Raw genomic sequence first — 20,426 nt, forward strand, 5'->3', positions numbered from 1 at the left:
AAGATTAAAGATTACATGTTCATATGTTGTACCTTTGAAATGTGAATTCAATGCAGAATATAGTGGAAGTGTTTTTGACTACACTCAATTAAAGTAGCTTTTGGGGTTTTTCCCCGTTCCTGTAGTGCGTTATCGGTTTCCGTGCATGTGATTTTGAAAGGATAGACTATTGAATAAAGTTGACTTTGACTTCTCTCATGTATTCAAGATGAAAGACTTACACCTTTAATACCTAAAATGGAAAGGAAAATAGACGTCAACGTTATTGGAGAACAGTCTGCAACACAGCATTTAGCATGCAGTCATTTGACCTCTTAACTTTGCTGTCAAATCATCAACTCCATTTCCATTCTTCTTTTAAAGCTCAATACCCTCATAGGAATAAGGCCAGTCACCCCACACACAGTAAACACAGGTAAAGTACGCACTTGTTCCTGCATAGTGACTTCTTGCATGCTTAAGGCGGTGCAGTAACCTATGTCAGTACAGACGGGAGAAGCATGTTAACGTTTATGTTGTCTCTTCTTACACCAGTGAGCTCAATGGGAGGGGTGGTGCCTTCTATTGTTTACCAGCCGGGTTATTTACTGTCGTCCCTAAAGGTCACATGTTACATAAGTTCCGTTAAAAGGAGACACAAACTTTGGCTTTTACTTTGGTACCATGCCGACAAAGCTTCCCAACGTCTGTATCGCTTCATTTCTCACCGAATGGGATTGGAAGAAAAACCGAAATTTCATAAATCAGTGAAATTAATGTTTGAAGGGCATGCACATGAGAATGAGTAGTTTCCATAGCAACTCCCGGTGATAAAGCATTGACCTCAAACTCGTGTTGACTCACATTGATGTGTTTCTCTATCTCAAAGGTGCACATAAGCCCTCTGCATGAACACAATGTATCATGTTGTCACATATACATATTGTATATGAACACACACACACACACACACACACACACACACACACACACACACACACACACACACACACACACACACACACACACACACACACACACACACACACACACACACACACACACACACACGATACACTGCATGGAGACAAACTGCAAAAAGAAAACTCTCACACATACACACATATACACACATATACACACACACACACACACACACACACACACACACACACACACACACACACACACACACACACACACACACAATACACTGCATGGAGACAAACTGCAACAAGAAAACTCTCACACTAACACACACACACACACACACACACACACACACACACACACACACACACACACACACACACACACACACACACACACACACACACACACACACACACACACACACACACACACACACACACACACACACACACACACACACACACACACACACACACACAGTAGCTAACAGGTTGTTGAAAGGGAGTATTCGTGGAAAACCTTGAAACTAAAAGAGACGCTCCTCAACATCATCTCGCTTATATCTTGACTTTTCTTCTCTTGAAATCTGACATGAATCCGTAGATTAAAATGACATCGTGGTCTCATCCCTTTTTGTGGACTGTTTAACTTGTGAGTGAAGGATCAGACAATGGATTTAGGGATGCCAAATTGAGGAATGCCTTTTCCCACGTGACTAAACCCTAATCCTCTATAACACGTTATACAGAAAACGCCTCAAAGACCCTTTATCTGCCTTTTTCAAACTGCTTTTTTCTGTGTATGATATCCGTGCATCCATGTCGTACCTTTTATGTTTTGATTCACTCAAAGAGACATTTAACATGACTATCGCTTAGCTTTCAATGCTGGTGTATAAACCAGTACCCCCCTCACAAACAAGCACACACTCACATCCAGGGCCGGCCCTCGGCATAGGCAGTATAGGCGAATGCTAAGGGCGCATCAACCCATAGGGGGCGCCGAAAATTTAAAAAAAAAAGTAAATTTTTTTTTTTTTATTTCATAACAACACAATTTCCCGATTTTGGATCAACAAAGTACATCTTATTATCTTATACTAACAGAACTACGCCTATATTGCGTACAGCACCCATAAACTATGGCACCCCCCCCCCCAAATCAAGTGCCCCAGTCCCAGTAAAAACCAAAGGTTTATGTGAAATTGTTCTTTTTTTCAAATAATGGTTTTAGTGTGCAATTATAGGTTTTCATTTTGTATTAATTTAAAATAAATCAAACTCCCAAAAAACGTACACAGCTTCTGTGTGCTTTTATTAACATTGTAAGCGGCCGCGAGGGGAGAGCTTTAGAGAGCTCTCTCCTGAAAGACTGAGAGGCTCTGATAACCTCAGCTCAGTGAGGTAAAGGCACACCTTTATATGATCATTATAGCTATAAAAAAACAAGAGAACAGGTGAAAAACTATAAAATACTGACAGTACAAAAAAGTTGTTATTAATAAACAAGAATAGAGTTTGAAAGGGGAGTGATTTGTAAAATATCCATAAAGAAAAAGAAAATCTGCTTACAGTTCTGTTTCATATGGGTGTTGAGAGATGTATCCATAGATCTCCTAATGTTGCTCTCAAAGTGCACCAGATTGATGCTTTTAACTTCAATATTAAAAAAAAAAAGTCTTCCCGCATATAGATCATGTTTCCTTCGTTTAAATGTTAATGTTGTTGCGTGTGGTCCGTGAGTATATTGGTAACATTTCACATTTGAAATAAATAAATGAATTTAAGTTTTCCGCACTCTCGCGGGAATATCTCCGCAATGGAGCGAGTTTAAGATTAATTTTCAATTGCATGATAAAGCCCAGGGCAACACCTTCATCACACATGTTGCCACTTGTTTGAACCATTTTCAGGCAATTTGTAATCTGTTCAAGAAAAACGATGTGATTTTGGATATGTGTGGAGTTAGGTGGTCCACGAGTGTTTTTGTATTGGTTAAGTGGTCCTTGTTTGAGAAACACTACTTTATGCCACCACGATGTCATTCATATTATATGTTGTATATTAATCTTGTGCTCTCTACAACAATGTGAATGTTAACTTTATTAACGTGAGGCTTCATAATAGCCAATGGGTTTTCCGCCTCGTCCTGCGCTGTACATTATTTTTTAATTTTGAATAAAACAAAAGTTAAAATTAGAAAATGATCAACTGGGATCATTTAACTTCACATTCATTTCATCTATAAAAAAACAACATTTCAAATAGTTAAAAATCAGTTTCAAAAAAGTTTCAGTCAAAGTGGTTTGCAGCTTAAAAGTGCAACGTTTTATTTCTAAAATGGACCGTATTTACACTAAATCCACAGCATGTATTATCGTCACCCTGCGAAGCCTGGAAGTTTCAGTGAGGGAGGATGTTTCATCTTTCTTTCTGTTGCCTCTCAAACATCCTCACGGCCTTTGGTCAAGGGAGTGGAAATTTCCACCCAGAAACTACAGGTGAAGCAGTGGGATGAAACCTTCCACCTTCACAACATCAACAACACTCAGATATGGTGGCGAAGGAGGACCTCTGCTGTTCAACACACACTACTGCAACAGGAAGCTGAACGACTGGAAAGAAACACAATCTGTAAAAGGTGTCTGAACTGCTGCCTTAAAAATACGACCGATAAAAACTTCAAACAACAAAAGTACTTTCAGTGCGTGTATGAAAATGTATTAATCCTAAGGCATTATGTACGTTCAAATATACGTAATATTGCCACGTTAAGGGCCTCATTATGCTTAAAACAACGTGAGAAAGAAAAGAAGAATACATGTGAGGCGTGTGGCGCAGTGGGAGTGCGTTGGTGTTGGGATTAGGGGGGCACAGGTTCAAACCCCACTGCAGTCAGCATGTCGTTGTGTCCCTGAGACCCTTCACCCCAAATGGCTCCTGTGGGGATTGTCCACAGTTTTGAGTATGTAAGTCTAACATGTAATGTAATAATAATGTAATATGTGGCCATGTAGAATAAGTATGTGGGGTCTATTGCATTTAATAAAACCATTAAAATGCATTACCATGGGTTGGCCAACAGATGTCACTATTTTCATTGTTTTAAATGCTTCAAAATAGTTATTTATTTTACACGTTTTGTTTGAGTCAGAATCAAAATACCCTTTTTCGTCCCACAGGGGGGAAATATGCATCTGTGTTCATATAGCTTAATGAACACGGATGCTTTAAGGTATATCATGAACATTTATAGGCCTATCTATGCAAATTAATGAAAACGACATTATTGTTGTTGCTCTCTAACTTAAAAACTGCTCATATTAGGATTGTTTGTGGATCCTATAAAAACACGGATAACAGGGAAACAGGAAAAGAGGAATCAGGATGTAAAAAAGGCGATATAAGCCTATATATATATTTTTTTAAATGTTAGATTAAAATGACTCCAAATTAAAAGTGGAAAAGCTGTGCAGTTTTTAAACACATTGTAGATTAATAGAAATGTGTAAAACATGTGTTGATTTTTTTGTATAGAAGAAAGAATTATAAATATGCAAACATAAAACAAGATGATGGCAAATGACAGTAGGCTATATCCAAATTAAAAGTGGGAAATAAATGTGATACAAATGCAATACATCATGAAATCCTCCTCTTATCTCTTCTGCTCTGTCAGTTGTAACCACCCCTTTGAACCGGAACCGTTTCTGGGGATTTGCAGCCCTCCCTATCGGTCTATCACCCTGACAGCAGCCACAACACCGATCCTCACAGACACAGACACACACACCGACGCCTTCTTCCACGATGCCTGCGATAGATGTGGCAGCTCTGCGCCTCTCATGCATCGGATCCCCCCGCTGGAAGTGACATTTCCCCCCTCAGTGACAGCCTCTCTCGGGGATCCGTGGTCGCGGATGCACCCTGCACACTAACCGGGGATCTATGGTGACTGACCGGGCCATCGCTCCTCTCTCACCGGGAAGGATATTTGGGGGTGGATAAAGGGGGTTAAAGATGGGGAGCACGACCTCTTGCTGTGTGTCTGGCAGCCCAAAGCTCCGCAGAAATACGCACTCCAGGCTGGAGTCCTACCACCAGGAGTCGGATCAGAGCCCGGAGGAGACGGGATGCAACCTGCAGCACATCAGCGACAGGGAGAACGTCGACGGTAAAAACATATACTGTCTTCTCTCATCCTGTCACCAGGCCGACATTCTGAGAAAAAGTAGAATTTCTGAGAAAAAATGTCAAATTCTGAGAAAAATGTCAAATTCTGAGAAAAAGTCACATGTGAGGGGAATATGACAGCATGGACTACAGTTATGGGGGGCTGGATTTGGAATGGTGTGCAGAGTCTATAGAAGGAATCCTATACAACAATTGGAGGGATTATCATACTTTTACTATAGGAGATGGAAACACAAACACAATCATACATCACTATTACATAATAGAGACACAGAGAGAGTACACTGTCACCCTGTAGGAATATCATAGAGACTAACGGAAACATATGGTAGGGATTGCTATTGCTGTATGGTTTCTAAATACCTATATTGTTACTAATAATATAATTAAATTCAACACAGGTATGGAAATGGTCCTAATTCACTAAAGCATACAATATGTTGCCCACTGAATGTTATGAAATCCAGAGGACAAATAATTTGAGCTCCATAAAATAACGGGGGGAAAAATAACTTGAACACATTGCTAAATCCCTATGGGACTATTAAATGAATATAACAAGCATATTATAGCCTGGTGACATGCTAGAGGCAGCACATGTAATTAATAGAGACACTAAAGCCTTCAAAATAAGATATTAAAGGCATTTTTTATGTTGTTGTTCACTCTTGACCTCCTCTGTGTGTATTGGGGAAATAGCGGCTGCCTCTGTTCACTCTTATCTCCCGTAATATTGATTGATTGGCAGAAACACAACAGCCGACAGCACAGCCAGGCACATGAAAGAGTCATGTGTGCGTTTTCACTCCCATGTGTCTTTACACAGCGAAATGGAGCTTCAGACAACATCCTGTTCATGAGGGCAAGCTCCTTTGTGCCGTTCTTTGTTTTCAGCCTGGCATGAAAGAAACAGCTACTATGGAGCGCAGCCCCCTCCATTGACACATGCTAATATGCATTACAATTGACCCATTCACACTGGAAAGTGTCTACTAAATGGGTTGCTTATTTTAAGCCAACAGCCAACCGTTACATATACACAGGTTTTCTTAGAAACTGTATAAGACCCTTGTTTTTACAGCAATTGTACAGCATCTTTCACAGGGCAGCATGATTCAAACAGTTGTTCTGCATAGTGGACATTGTACTCTGTATATCGGTATATTACTCGTTGTTAGCTTTTCAGGCTAGCATAAGAAATATGGCTGTGTCTCAGGTATTACACCAGTTTGTGTCTCAATATGCAAACTTATTACACTTCTTACGTAATGACATTTGCTGTTTTGAGTATATAAGTGTGTCCCATTGCAAACTATAGCATTACGAGTACCAGGATGGAGCAATTATAAAGGTCAAAAGTGTTGAACGCTCGTCTCACACTCAACGACCGCCATCTTGGCTACACAGCGCATTCTCTGGAAAGCACAACCATGTACAAATAAAAGTTATACATGTGTTTTCTTTTACACTCTGAGTAATGTACACAACATACTGGTGTCAAAAAGAAGCCTCTGTTAATGTTGGGGTTAGTCTGTAATGATGTGGTTGCTGGCTAGCTAACTAGCTAACACTGAACGACCGTTGCTAACTAGCTAACAGCTAAACTCATCCCTTCTGTGAGCAAACAGCAGCCGTACGATTTGAGACACTACTACACGGTGGAAATTCACACATTTTATAATTGTTACGGTGCATGAAATGGCACTGTACTTAGGTAAGCATCCACATTGAGACACAGGGAAGCAGCGAGTGCAATAATCCACTATTTAACGTTAACTTATGATAAGATAATCACGTCCAGTAAAATCTTCTGATCTATGAGCATTGTGGCATTAAAAAACATCTGCAGTCAAATGATGAGCGAGTCTGCTATAATCAGGGGTGCACATAAGTGGTACGCAGGTACGCATGCGCGGCAACAATCTGAAATGCGTACCGCGCATTTGCGTACCGACGTACTTGTGAAGCTTTTCCAGAAGGCGGTTAGATCACCGGACGACAGAGTCGGTCTCCGTGTGCACAGACAGGCTGCTGTTAACGTCGGTCTGTACAGCAGCACTGCGTTAAAACAGCTGATCACAACGTTCATACGCTCTGTGGTCACGAAGCTCTGCACTCCACTACCCCCCCCCCCGTTGACATTCGCGATGCAGAGCCAGAAGTTGGAGTACCAAACACTGACTCCAGGTACTCACCTACCTCATTGAGAAAGTTGTCCCGTGTTTGAAGCCTGTGTGAAAATCCTGCTGTCTCCCTGATTTCTTTTCAAGAACTTTGTTGAAATGGGAGTTATGGGAATACTTTTGAACAGTCATTCCTTGAAGGCATGCTTTCTGTTGCTCATGACTGATGACGTTTAAAAAAAGCAAGTGTGAGAGAACATTTCAAACACTTCCTACTTTCAAACCTCCAAACAGCTGTCAACCCGCTCCATAAAGAGGGTGTGACTGTCAGACTGTGATGTGTTAAAGCTAAATCTAGCTCAGCCACATCGCAGAAAGTGTCATGCTTATGGATGGCATTTTGGGAAGGAACTCAACAATAAACTTCTAGTTGTTATGAGAAAAAAAGTGATTTTGAACTTTGCAATACGTCCATATTATATCAAAATGGTTATTAGACTTGATATCGTCTCAGACTTTGAACATCATAATGGCATACATGTCTTTTTATTAATGGCTGCATTGCAGTACAGAATGATACTTTTTTAAACTCACCTGACTGTTCTATTATTGGCATTTTCCCACGTATTCATTATAACTGATTATTATTTATCAAAAATATTTTAATTGTATGAAGATCCAGTTGGAAGACATATTGACTAGTGATGACGACGCTGAAGTTGGCGATTCAGAGCATCCGATTCGGCAGTTAAGGGGAAAGTTAAGGGACATTTACAGCGCTGAGCGAACAATCCTCCGTGTTTGAACCTCTTAAATCGCTGCATAGCCGATTTAATTGGACTGGATTATCCCAGAAGGTCTAAAGATTCTTTATAACCCAGTTTGAGATTTGTGAAACCTTTATTCTATTTGTGAAAATACAAACACAGGTGGAAGGCTGAGGTTGCTGCTCAGGCCAGGATCAGAATCAGAGAGTGAACCTCCCAGCTGGGCAAGCCTTTAGGCCTTCTTGTATTTTTTCACAAATAGAATAAAGGTTTCACAAATCTCAAACTGGGTTATAAAGAATCTTTAGCCTCTCTGGGATAATCCAGTCCAAATAAATCGGCTATGCAGCGATTTAAGAGGTTCAAACACGGAGGATTGTTCGCTCAGCGCTGTAAATTAAATTGCCCTTAACTTTCCCCTTAACTGCCGAATCGGATGCTCTGAATCGGAAGCCAACTTCAGCGTCGTCTAATGATGTCCTTTCCTCTTGTAAACCTGAGGAGTGTATGCCACTTACATGCTGTACGCCTTTGCTTTATGGCGTGTGTTTATATAGTTATTGCTCCTGTATCCCTTGCCGGGTGTTATATCGTTGGCAACATAGCATCGCAAACTCCATTCATGTCTTCTTCTCAAACATGTTTTGGATCATTACTTTAATGGGATGCATATATTCCCCGTATGTGCAGCCAGATGCTCTTCTAGCCGAGCAGAAAAAGTGACATGAAGTAGATGCCCGACGATGATTGGCAGTCGACCAACGCTTCTTGTCGGGGATAAAGCCGCCCCGTGCTGAGAGGCTGTCTGTTGGTGGCGCAGTGATTGAAACCGGAGCGTGTCTAATGTGTTGGCTCTATTATGAGTTCACAGACTGTGTGACGGAGATTAGTGGGTTTCATTAGGATCTGCACCCATCAGAAAACGTCTTCACCCCCCCCCCCCGAAGAGGCAGCTGTGAGCCTGTTACGCAGCAGATAGGAGAATCCACCAGGGACGAACCAATGCCAAAAATGTACGCTGCTTTCAAAGACATCATCTGCTCCTAACTGAAAGGGCTGGCTCTTATGCTTTAAGGTTAGTAAAACCTATGTTGAAGAGCACAGTGAGCACAAGGAGATTCTTAGCTAATATTCTCCTTTTACTTGAATTGTTTTTTCTGATTCAACCGATTTAATCGTAGCGAGTTTCGTCCACAGATTGGTCGACCAGTCCAACACAAAGGCAGGAGTAGACGCGCGAGTTGTATGGAGACGGTTTGAGTGATAAATTGTGTCTGAATCTGGAATGTGTTTTAAAATATTTTGCAAATATAAACCTGATATCCAACCACACAGACATTCCTCAAATAAAAGATTTCCCAATTCAAAATGCTGACAAAATAGTTTATAAAAGGACCCTAGAGCTCATATGTTTGATCGACTTCCCCCCTAGTATCTCCTGGGTTAAAATGTGTATTTTAACTTTATTATTAAGTATAAGTTTATTCTTTCCAACCATTGATTGTCTGTCTGACAACATTGTTGGGCGTCTTTGCTACAAGCTAGAAAATAATACATGTTTTAAATAAAAAATGTTAGTCAATTTATTGAACATGTCAGAAACAAAACATAGAACAATAATAATAGATATATTTTTTTCATATAATCATAATTATAACAGAGAAGAAAAAAACGTTCAAGGTACAACTTAACGTGTCAGCTTTTTTACTAAGCTCACTTCATAAACTGCATAAGTGCATCGGCCTAATTCAAACAGTTTCTGCTTGGACACCTTGGGTCCCTTTACGGTCTAATACTCATTACATTACATTTAGCTGACGCTTTTATCCAAAGCGACTTACAATAAGTGCATTCGACCAGGAAGACACAACCTTGAAGAAAACAGAATCATAAAGTACATCAGGTTTCATAGAGCAAAAACATGTCAAGTGCTACTCAACTGGCTTTAGGTAAGCCAGCCCTTTATTAGTATATAAGTGCTTTGTTAATAGTTCTATCCTCGAAGTGGAGTCGAAAGAGATGAGTTTTCAGTCTGCGCCGGAAGGTGTGTGAGCTTTCTGCTGTCCTGATGTCAATGGGAGCTCATTCCACCATTTAGGAGCCAGGATAGCAAACCCACGTGTTTCTGCTGATGGGAACTTGCATGGTACGCAAGTACCAGTGTCTTGAAGTGGATTCTAGCAGTTTACCCCAAATCTGTTAAATTTCTCTCAAAATAGACACTATTTTGTCTATTGTAATTATAGGCGCATTCACACTGCGGTACTTTTCCCACAAAGGTTCATGCGAACTTAGTTCATGAGAACTCTTTTGTCGCGTTCACACCAAAAAGAGCCGGTACTAAAATTAGTTCATGCGAACCTTTTTACCCGGAAGGTGTGTTTTTACCCCCTCGAAAGTCCCTGCTAGAGAGCAGGGACTTTCGAGCGGCTCTTTTTTGAGAAAAGAGCTATATGTCTGATTGGCTGGGAGGATTGCAAATCACGCCCCGTAAAACTCCCAAAAAGTTGTGTGAAGCCGCCATTTTATTATCCTCGCATTAGCATTATTAGCATTAGCATTAGCCCAGCGCAGAAACGCAGAGAGACTAACTTATGGCAACACAAAATAAAACATGGGAGCGGTGGAGATGAGGAGGTGTCGGCGTTCTGGCGATTTACTCGGAAGGCTTCAGTAGAAGCTGCTGGGAGTCCCAGCAGCTTCTACTGAAGCCTTCCCCAACTCCGGGGACTTCCGGCCGGGGACTCCGGGCGGCAGTATACGCCGTGAAGTTGTTTGCGGCCTGCCAGTAAACCCAAAGCAGAAGAAGAAGAAGTGACGTCAGCGGCTTCATTTGCCTAATCCACCCCCAGGGACTTTTTCCGGTGTGAACGCGATCTGTACTTAGTTCATGAGAACTAAAGAGTTCGTATGAACTAAGTTCGCATGAACCTTTGTGGGAAAAGTACCGCAGTGTGAATGCGCCTCATGTTATGTCATCAAATAGCACCTAAACGGTTCAGAATAAGTCACAGTTTGCCTATACAGGGATGTGATAAAAACCAGGAGAGAACTATAGGAATTTGAAAGTCTTGTGCCGAGGCTAAAGGCCGTGTGAGGATGTGCAGGATAAGTGCTGCCTCAGGTTTGATCACAGTCTCAAAGCTGCTTAGAGAATAATTATTTCTTTTTTGGACAAGCTGTCACTCATACAAAGGATTAAGGGTTCAAGGAGTCCTGGGAAACCTGGAAAGATTGGAGTGAGGAATGTTACGTCACTATTGGACTCCTAAATGAGCTCCGAGCACCCTCTGTTTTTAAGAGCAGATAATCCCTTCACTACGGAGCGCCGTCTTTTCCCTCGGGCTGCGAAGCTAAACCGCTGGATAGAGTTTCAGAAGAGCTTCGTTTGGGGGAATTTAAGTTTTCTGCTGCTCTATCACAAGATTAGAAACTGATGAAGCCTTTAAATAGTCTCGCATTACGAGTTATACATGTTTAGCTGGTGATGCATTAAGAGGTTACGTTTATGTCAATGCTGCTAATTATATTAATTTAAAGATTCAGTGTAACTTTTGCACAGTTTTCCCATGGTTGAAAACTAAGGGTAAAAAACGGTAATGTTGAAAAGAGACATCGAGGGGCGGCAACACAACTGCTCACCCCGGAGGTGGAAGATGGATGGAGGGAAAGAGAGAGGGATGATGTGTTTCCTTTGACAAAGCTCACTGTGTGTGTCTCTGAAGACGCCCGTTGTCTCTGTGAGGCATCATGCATCAGCTGATGCTCTTATATTTAGGTACAGTGTGTGGAGCGGTGGAAGGACACAGGCCTCATCACAATGTTTCAAAGCAAAGGACTGGACTCAGCGTTGTCAAACTTCAATATGCATTTTGTTGATACTAATGGACTTTTAATCAAAACACACACAGTTGGGATTTGATGACTTCTTGAAGTACAGTAGCCTTTGTTCGTGGGAGTCAACCACCAGCAGCTTCTTCTAGTCATTGTTCTGGGTCAGGAGTTTTTTTAACAAAAACAGAATTATACAAAGAGGCCGGCTCTTATCCAAAACAAATAGACCTGATGATGCAAACTGTCACCAGCTGACTGTCACTAACTTCGCTGAATACGAGACGTCTGATGACGACAGGCCTTCATCTAAAATATATTGAATGCCCAAAATCTAGAAAGTGCATTGTAGAAATCTGGCAAGCCAGTACATTATATCTTTACTTGGTACAGTTGATCTAACAACAGCCCACAAACTGTAGAATATAGAAAAAAATGAAAACGGGCAAACATAAAAAACTAATTGGACATGCCAAAAAACTGCAGCAACTGGCAAAAGTGTTTTCTTGAGAATAATGTAGACCTGCACTGATGTCTAACAGGGAGCAAGTGTGTGCACAGGTGACTGATAGGGCAGTGCTTCTCAAAGTGTGGTCCGCGGAACACTGGTGGTCCGTGAGCGCCCCTAGTGGTCAGTGAGTATATTGGTAACATTTCACATTTGAAATAAATAAATAAATAAAAGTTTTCCGCACTCTCGCGGGGATATCTCCGCAATGGAGCGAGCTTAAGTTTCACTTTCGATTGCATGATATAGCCCAGATAAACACCTTCATCACACATGTTGCCACTTGTTTGTACCATTTTCAGGCGATTTGTAAAAAACGATGTGTTTCTGGATATTTGTGGAGTTAGGTGGTCCTCGAGTGTTTTTTGATTGGTTAAGTGGTCCTTGGTATGAACAAGTTTGAGAAACACTGTGACAGGGGGACGGCTTAGGGATGAACACACATGGGACAACCGGGTGGCAGGCGAGGAATAGGATGGGTTGAAATGACATTACTGTGATAAGGAGCTGAAATATTTTATGAGACAAAGAATATCGTGAATATTCAAATACACTAGTCAGAGGAGAACAATGGGGACTAAGATTATATATTATATACACTATTAAATACACACACACACATCTACAAGTCATTTCCCCTCAGTGAGGTCATACTGCACATTAACCCGGCCCCACCTCCATTTAAAAAAATCAGCTGATCCTCATCTGACGGCACAACAAAGAACATGTTCGATCCTTTTCATCTAGATCCCAGCTTGAGCACTCAGGTCACATGCTTGGTGAAGGAAAGCTGTGTGAGAAAGTGAGCAACGCAAAGTATTTTATTTCACATGCCAGGTATGCCTAAAAGCATTCAAAAAGATGAATACACGACGTTGAAGATTTTATCCCCTGACGTGCTGTCCTACTTTCTCCTTACGATACACTTATTGTTCCTAAAATAATCCAGCCTTAAATTAACTCGAAAACGAATGTGGACTCATCAAAAAGCTGTTTCTAACTGTGTGGTTTCTTCGCCATGCATGACAGAATTTTGAACGTTTTGTCCAAGGGGAATAAGCTAATGTAACACCGTTTTGCTGAAGTAGCAACATGCATTTAATTATGTCCACTATCGAAGCCACATTTCTGCTCTTACAGCAGCAGCGTGTGTTTCACCAGGGGCTCCACTGCTGTGCTCACCATGGAGATGAAGGAGAAGCATCTCGATTAAAGGTTAAAGCTGGAGAGAAAACCCAATCAATGGCCGCTATCCAGAAAGTCTTTCTTCTCCCTCGTTGTTGTTGGTGATGGATTATTCCTCTCAGGGTATTGGCAGAAGAGGGTCCTTGTTTGAGTTATTGACTATTAATGAGAGAGTAATTTACTCCCCAGTCCGCGCCAAGACCCCCTCATCTCACTAATTATCACTTCAGAAAGGCACGTCGGCTTTGAGCTGTCGAGGCAGAAAACACTTAGAGACTCTTAAAAGACAATCTGAAAGTAAGGACAAGATGTTACAGGAGAATGTCAGTTCTGTTCTGATTATAGAAACAATGAAATAGGTTGTATGTGGCACTGTTAGCGGGCCTGGGACTTTAAAAGGACATATAATGCTCATATTCAGGTTTTTCAGTATTTTATTTCTCTCATACTGCCTGTGCTGCAGCACCTCTTTTCACCCTCTGTCTGAAACCAGAGCCCAGTCTGCTCTGATTGGTTAGCTGGCTGGCTCTGTTGTGATTGGTCAACCGCTTAGCGATGTCCCGCCACTTAGCCTATCACGTGCAATGTGTTGGAGCGCTAGCTAATAGAAGCCTAGTTAGTGATATGTTCTGGATGTAAACAAAGGAGTGTGTGGGGGAAACACTTCCTCTGGAGGGAACACAGCAATGTTATCCTTTGCAGACCATTTACATGCATTCAATACTGTACATTACCATCATATTTACTTCTCGTATTAGCAGAAATGGGCATGGTATAAGAGGTGCATATATGATCCGTGCTTTCCCAGGAACCCCCTCTCCATCTCCCAGTAATCTTAGGCCATTTGCATGTGTGTGCAGGTTAGTCCTGTTCAAGCTGGGTCATTGCCCAGGACCGGTGTGTGTGTGTGTGTGTGTGTGTGTGTGTGTGTGTGTGTGTGTGTGTGTGTGTGTGTGGTGTGTGTGTGTGTGTGTGTGTGTGTGTGTGTGTGTGTGTGTGTGTGTGTGTGTGTGTGGGTGTGTGTGTGTGTGTGTGTGTGTGTGTGTGTGTGTGTGTGTGTGTGTGTGTGTGTGTGTGTGTGTGTGTGTGTGTGTGTGTGTGTGTGTGTTAGGATAACATCCTCCTGTTGGTTGACAGGTTACATGATGATGAAGAAGAAACCAAATGTGCACACTGGCAGAGGGGCTTAACATCCCACCAGAATAATCACTAATCTCTAATTGACCTAAATGTATTATTTTCACAATATTTAATACATAATTGTGTTGGATTCTGCATAGCTCATTAGATTAGTCTACAATTGTATGGGACATTTTGTGATAATTTTTAGGAACCTTGACTCAACAGTTTGGAGGACTCAAATGCACAACCCAGAGACAAAAAAGGTTTGAAGAAAAATAATCTTTACTTGCAAAAACAAAATCACTCTTTAGAGGAACTAACAAAAAGGACAAAAGCAAAGCGCTCTCATGGAGGAAACACTGAATCTCTTTAAGCGATGGCTTGGATCTGGCTTCTTGGGACAAGACGAACCGACAACTAACAAGGGGAGACAGGACAATATATACACGAGGTAAGTGGGCACAGGTGGAAACAATCAGGGGCGGGGCAGACGCTGACGATGGCGGGAAAAGGAACCAGAGCAGGAAGTAAAGGGACCTGGAATGAGACGAGCTGAGTACGACATAAAACAGGAAGTGGAACATGAACTAACATGAACATGACGATCACAAACATGACACAACTTAACTTAATTGACCGGACACAATAATCAGGAAAACATATCAGAAGTCACACAGGCTTCATAGCAATACATTCATCATTTCACAGGCGTCTCAGTCAAATGAAACCAGCAGCGATGAATAAGCATGACGTGTTCAGGGTTCATGCTCCACAGACGCTGATGATAACTCTGGGATCACTGCGCACATCGAACATGCACATCAGAGGCAGAGCAGAAGGCGGGAAAAAACCCAATTAATTCAATTTATGACTATCATACACATATGTATATTTTCGTGTGAAAAAAGTCTATGCACTGATCATATTTTGAGAAATGTGGCTTTTACTTGCTTTCTTACCAGGAGTAAGGTTAGCTTGAAGTCGCAAACATTAAACCAGGCGGTATCTTCTGCTTCTAAAATAGGACCGTGAATATAAAAGTGCATTTAACCTCATGCTTTGTAATATCAAACAGGGCGACTATCAGTTTCAAATAGACAGGTTGATGAGAAAATGACAACCTCTGAGATGTATTACCTTAGAAAACATGTTCCTGAGAAGTGTCTCAATCTCTAGTTTCACAACATCATGTTAATTGTGTATGTTATCGTCCAATTTAGGGTAAACTAGGTGTTTCGCAGGTCTTTAAGGAGAGTCGAGGACATGTTCCTACGACTGCGCAGTCCAATAGGTGTTCAACGTGTCTTTTATCTTACAACTTCAACCCTTTCACCGTGTGTTTTTTAGTTCATGTAAGTAAATTATGACATCTTAAAAGATCTTATTTAGGGTTTGGTTGTACACAGTTTAGTGCCACTTGCAAAAAAACGAAAGCCAAACGTCAAAAAGCTACAACTGTAAACAAAAGTTTTAAGCCAATACTGTGCTGTAACCTGAGCCGATGCAGTAATGTAATTAAATAAATAGGCGCGTTCACACCGGATTACTTTTACCCCGTACTTTTACCCCGTACTTTTCTCGTTTAGTTCCGTTAGTACCCCTAGTGTCGCGTTCACACCAAAAAGAGTACTTAGTGCCGGGAACTTTTACCCCCATTTTTAGTGCCTGCTGAGAGGTGGTACCAAAAAACTACTAAAAAAGTACCAATTTCTGATTGGCTGGGCGAATTGCAAACCACGCCCCGTAAAACTCTGAAAAGTTTTTTGAAGCCGCCATTGTATTTGCTGGCATTAGCATTATTAGCATTAGCCCCGCGCACCAACGCAGAGAGACTAACTTATGGCAACACAAAAGAAACCTTGGGAGCGGTGGAGATGAGGAGGTGTCGGCGTTCTGGCGATTTACTCGGAAGGCTTCAGTAGAAGCTGCTGGGACTCCCAGCAGCTTCTACTGAAGCCTTCCCCAACTCCGGGGACTTCCGGCCGGGAACTTCTGGCGGCAGTATACGCCGTGAAGTGGTTTGCGGCCTGCCAGAAAACCCAAAACAGAAGAAGAAGAAGTGACGTCAGCGGCTTCATTTGTGTAATCTTCCCTCAGGGAAAAGTACTCCGGTGTGAACGCGATTGGGGTAATAAGTGCCAGCACTAAGTACGGCAAAGTACTTGGTGTGAAAGCGGCTATTGTAAACTAAGTTACTGAAACAAATTATTTTACTTAAAGGGCTCATGTCATGCTGTTCCGGTTATCACCCGTCCCCTTGTTGTTATGAAGGTTCTGCATGTGAACGGTCTGCAGAGTCAAAACCTCAAAGTACACCCTGTAGCGAGTGAAGCTCTAACACAGAGAGGACCTGTCTGCTGCCCCAGAACGCCTCGGTGGAGACTTCTCTTTCTCCATTGTTTTCTTCCTGGGTTCTGTGACGTGTGAACACCCAGATCAACAACAAAGGACCGGATTGGATCAAATGGACCAATCCGCGGAGCCCCTCACACATCAGGACCCCTTGGCCAACTAACAGGGAGTCCCATTGACTTGCACAGAGCTCCCTGGTTGGCAACAGACGAGTTGGGATGGCGGAGAAATGCTCTCTGCAGACCCGTTCTCACGGCGTTACAAACCTTTGTCTTTCTCAATATCAAGCCACACTTATTGTTTTTACTTCGGCTGTGAGTGTGTGTGTGCTCAGGATGAGTTTCGCTTGTTCTCGCTGACCCGGAAACCTGTCCGCTACTCGCAGCAACGAGCCTCGCAACGTCTCGACCAATCAGAGCACAGTGGGCTCACAGGGAGGGGGCGGAGCTCCAACAAGCTGTGTAGGACAGAGAGTGAATACACAGACGACACAGAGACGCTGTGAGAAACCAATGAGAGTTTGGAACATTGAACAATGTACATCTATTCTATTCTACTCTACCTCAACAATGGAAACATGATCAATAGAAATGGCCATGACCTGGGACCTTTAAACAAATACCAACAATTATTAAGAAATAAAATAAAACAATGTATTTATTGGCAGTGTTGCTGAGACTGCCACATTTAAGGAGAGAGATACTGACGCAGCGAGATGTTAAAAAGAACCGACACACACAACACTGCAAAATCCATCCCTAGTCCCTCACCTGGTGTGCTTTCTAATCGTAACGATGTTTTAAAGTAGAAAGTACAAACTGTATAATGTTGGGAAAATAGTGAATGTACTCCAATATACGATACGATAATACTTTATTTGTCAGATCAAGTCTGAAATTTGACTTGCGTCACAGCAGCTCCATGTCCAACATCAACAGACAAGTATCCAGACACAATACATGAAACACAAACATTTATGTGTTTACTATAATATCAGCGTAACATGCTAACAAAGAGTGATATTCTTCTAACATATAAACACCAAAGTGCAGTTGTGTATTGCGTTGTTCGGAGCAGGGTGTGCCTGATGCATTATGCAGCAGCAGTAAGGCAGACAGGTGATCGGTTAGCCGAGCCTCTCCTCTTTCACCGTGCAGATGCTGACCGCGAGCCTTCGTTAAAGTTTACTCAGTGCTGACTATCACATATCAACACTCGACACCCGCTGCCGTGCACTCTGGGAATTCCACTAAGTAGGCCTAGATTTGCATGTTTACAAGATGTGCACGATAAGTCTGTTGCTTTTCCAGAGTTAGAACATGTTGATGTTTTAAAATGTTTCAAGTAATTGACGTCTTTTGTTGGAAAAGTCGGTATAGCCTAGCTTGCCAAGGATGTACTAAATTCTGGCTTGGGGCGACTTTCGCGCTGACCGTCGAAAAAACTGTGGCGTTAACATATTATTGAACCACTTAAAAAATATGTAATCACTGCATACAATTACATTCAATCCATAATCTTAATATAGGATAAGGATGTTGACTTTAACTGTTAAATATATATTTTTTAGGGTCTATTTTTTTCTTCGATATCAGCTATATTTTTGGGGTATTTTCGCCCCTTAATTTCTGCTCCGTGTGACTGGAAGCCTTGACCCCTGTTTGACACATGCTTCATATATTCAACACCTTAGTACAGGGGTGTCAAACTCAATTTAATCGCGGGCCACATCAGCATTATGGCTGGTTGTAACTTATATATAAATATATAAAATAATGTATTATATTACATTGTTGCCTCTGCATTGGGTTATTATTGGATAGGGTAATAACTTCATAATTAACTATGTCTGAAAGCAGAAGTCTGGGGCAAATAATTACAAGTCTCTTCAGTGCGTATGTCCCAAAATGATTTAAAAAGAAAAGCTGAAGAAAAAGTCAAAAACAGAAGTGACATTTAAAAAAAAAGTATCATTTTTAAGAAAGAGTCAAATTCTGAGAAAAATTTGAGATGCATTGTGGGACATGTAGTTTATGAGCAACGTGCTTCTGTAAATCATCATGTAACCATATAATAAACATATTATATTCTTTGCAAGCTCTTGTGGGGCCACATGAAATTAAGTCAAGGGCCGGATTTGGCCCCCGGGCCTTGAGTTTGACACCCCTGCCTTAGTGGCATCTCTCAGAAATGACTACAGTGACAGGAAGTGTCTCTTTATGTTACCTGGACATACAAATTCCTTGCAGTGTGTTAAAGAAAACCTGAAATATAAGACCAGAATACTTGATTGGTCAGTCACTTTGTTTATTCTCTCACACGCTGGACTCCAGCTCAGCTTCTGTTTAAGCTCTAATATGTGGACGTGTTGAAATGAGCCGGACTGCTGTTGCATAAAGACTAATCCGGCTCAGTCCATTCAGCCTGGTGTGTTTACAGAGCTGACCGTGTTCATCCTGCAGAGGGTTAGCTGCTGGGGACTAAGTGGCACTTGGGTTTAAATTAGTTGAGCAAAGACACATAGAATCAACAATAATCATATGTTAATACGATGTTGTCTTATTCAATGTTTCGTTTGGGCCTTTCTTTGCAAGCCTTCAGTGACAATAAGCTTCAAATCTATTCATCACCCCCATTTTTCAATTGGCTCTGTTCTTAATTGACTACATGAACGTCTTATCGGACTATAGGGTGCCCAAAGATATTCCCAATCTAGGTATAAATATGTTTCTATCACTCCTATACACGTAGAAGCGAATATATTGACATGTAAAATCCCTTTTTTGTAATTTAAACAAGCAGTGAGTTGTATTTTATTGGTATACTGAAACGAGCAGAACAAAGTAGACTTTACATTACATCCATTACAAATGATCACATCCACTCAGATCAATACTTCCACTTGTAAAATGCTTCTGCTGTCAGGCATAAGTGTTTGAACACAAGACTACCCTTGAACTTAAGATTCAAAGTTAGTAAAGTTAAAAAACAAGCAATTTTGCAAATAAATGAAATACAAGGGGTGGCGCAGTGGATTGTGCGTTGGTGTTGGGATCGGGGGTCACAGGTTCAAACCCCACTGCAGTCAGCATGTCGTTGTGTCCCTGAGAATGTAATGTAATACAAAATGAGCCCTGAAGGTCATGCTACACGTTGTTGCCAGGTAGGTTCATGGGAAGATTTGGAGCCTGCAGGGGGGTCTGTGGGTTAGAAAGAGAAGCTGGTTTTAAAGCACACTTCTGTTGGCTAACCCCACGCACAGTCCTTCCTCTCCAGCAGCTGCTGTCACCGAAACAGAAGACTTCTGCATTGTAATCAAATATCCTGGATCTTAATCTGGGTCTGTTACGGTCATATCGTAGGAGTCAGAACACTTGGCACTCGCACTGCATGCCGAGCATTTTTTAATGATGATTTCACAGAAAGCAAGCAC

General features: G+C 41.6%; 1 protein-coding gene across 1 annotated transcript in view; it reads left to right on the top strand.

Moving 5' to 3' along the window:
• The first annotated feature begins 4,652 nt into the window (after positions 1–4,652).
• The window catches only part of LOC117462375 (cyclin-Y-like), a 39,950-nt gene continuing 24,176 nt past the window's right edge, over positions 4,653–20,426 (top strand). Inside the window, exon 1 of the mRNA XM_034104580.2 lies at positions 4,653–5,085. Coding sequence (XP_033960471.1) covers positions 4,932–5,085 — 154 coding nt within the window. The 5' untranslated portion in view covers positions 4,653–4,931. The remainder of the gene's footprint in view (positions 5,086–20,426) is intronic.

Source organism: Pseudochaenichthys georgianus, chromosome 17, assembly GCF_902827115.2.
Source record: "Pseudochaenichthys georgianus chromosome 17, fPseGeo1.2, whole genome shotgun sequence".
NCBI classification, from domain to species: domain Eukaryota; kingdom Metazoa; phylum Chordata; class Actinopteri; order Perciformes; family Channichthyidae; genus Pseudochaenichthys; species Pseudochaenichthys georgianus.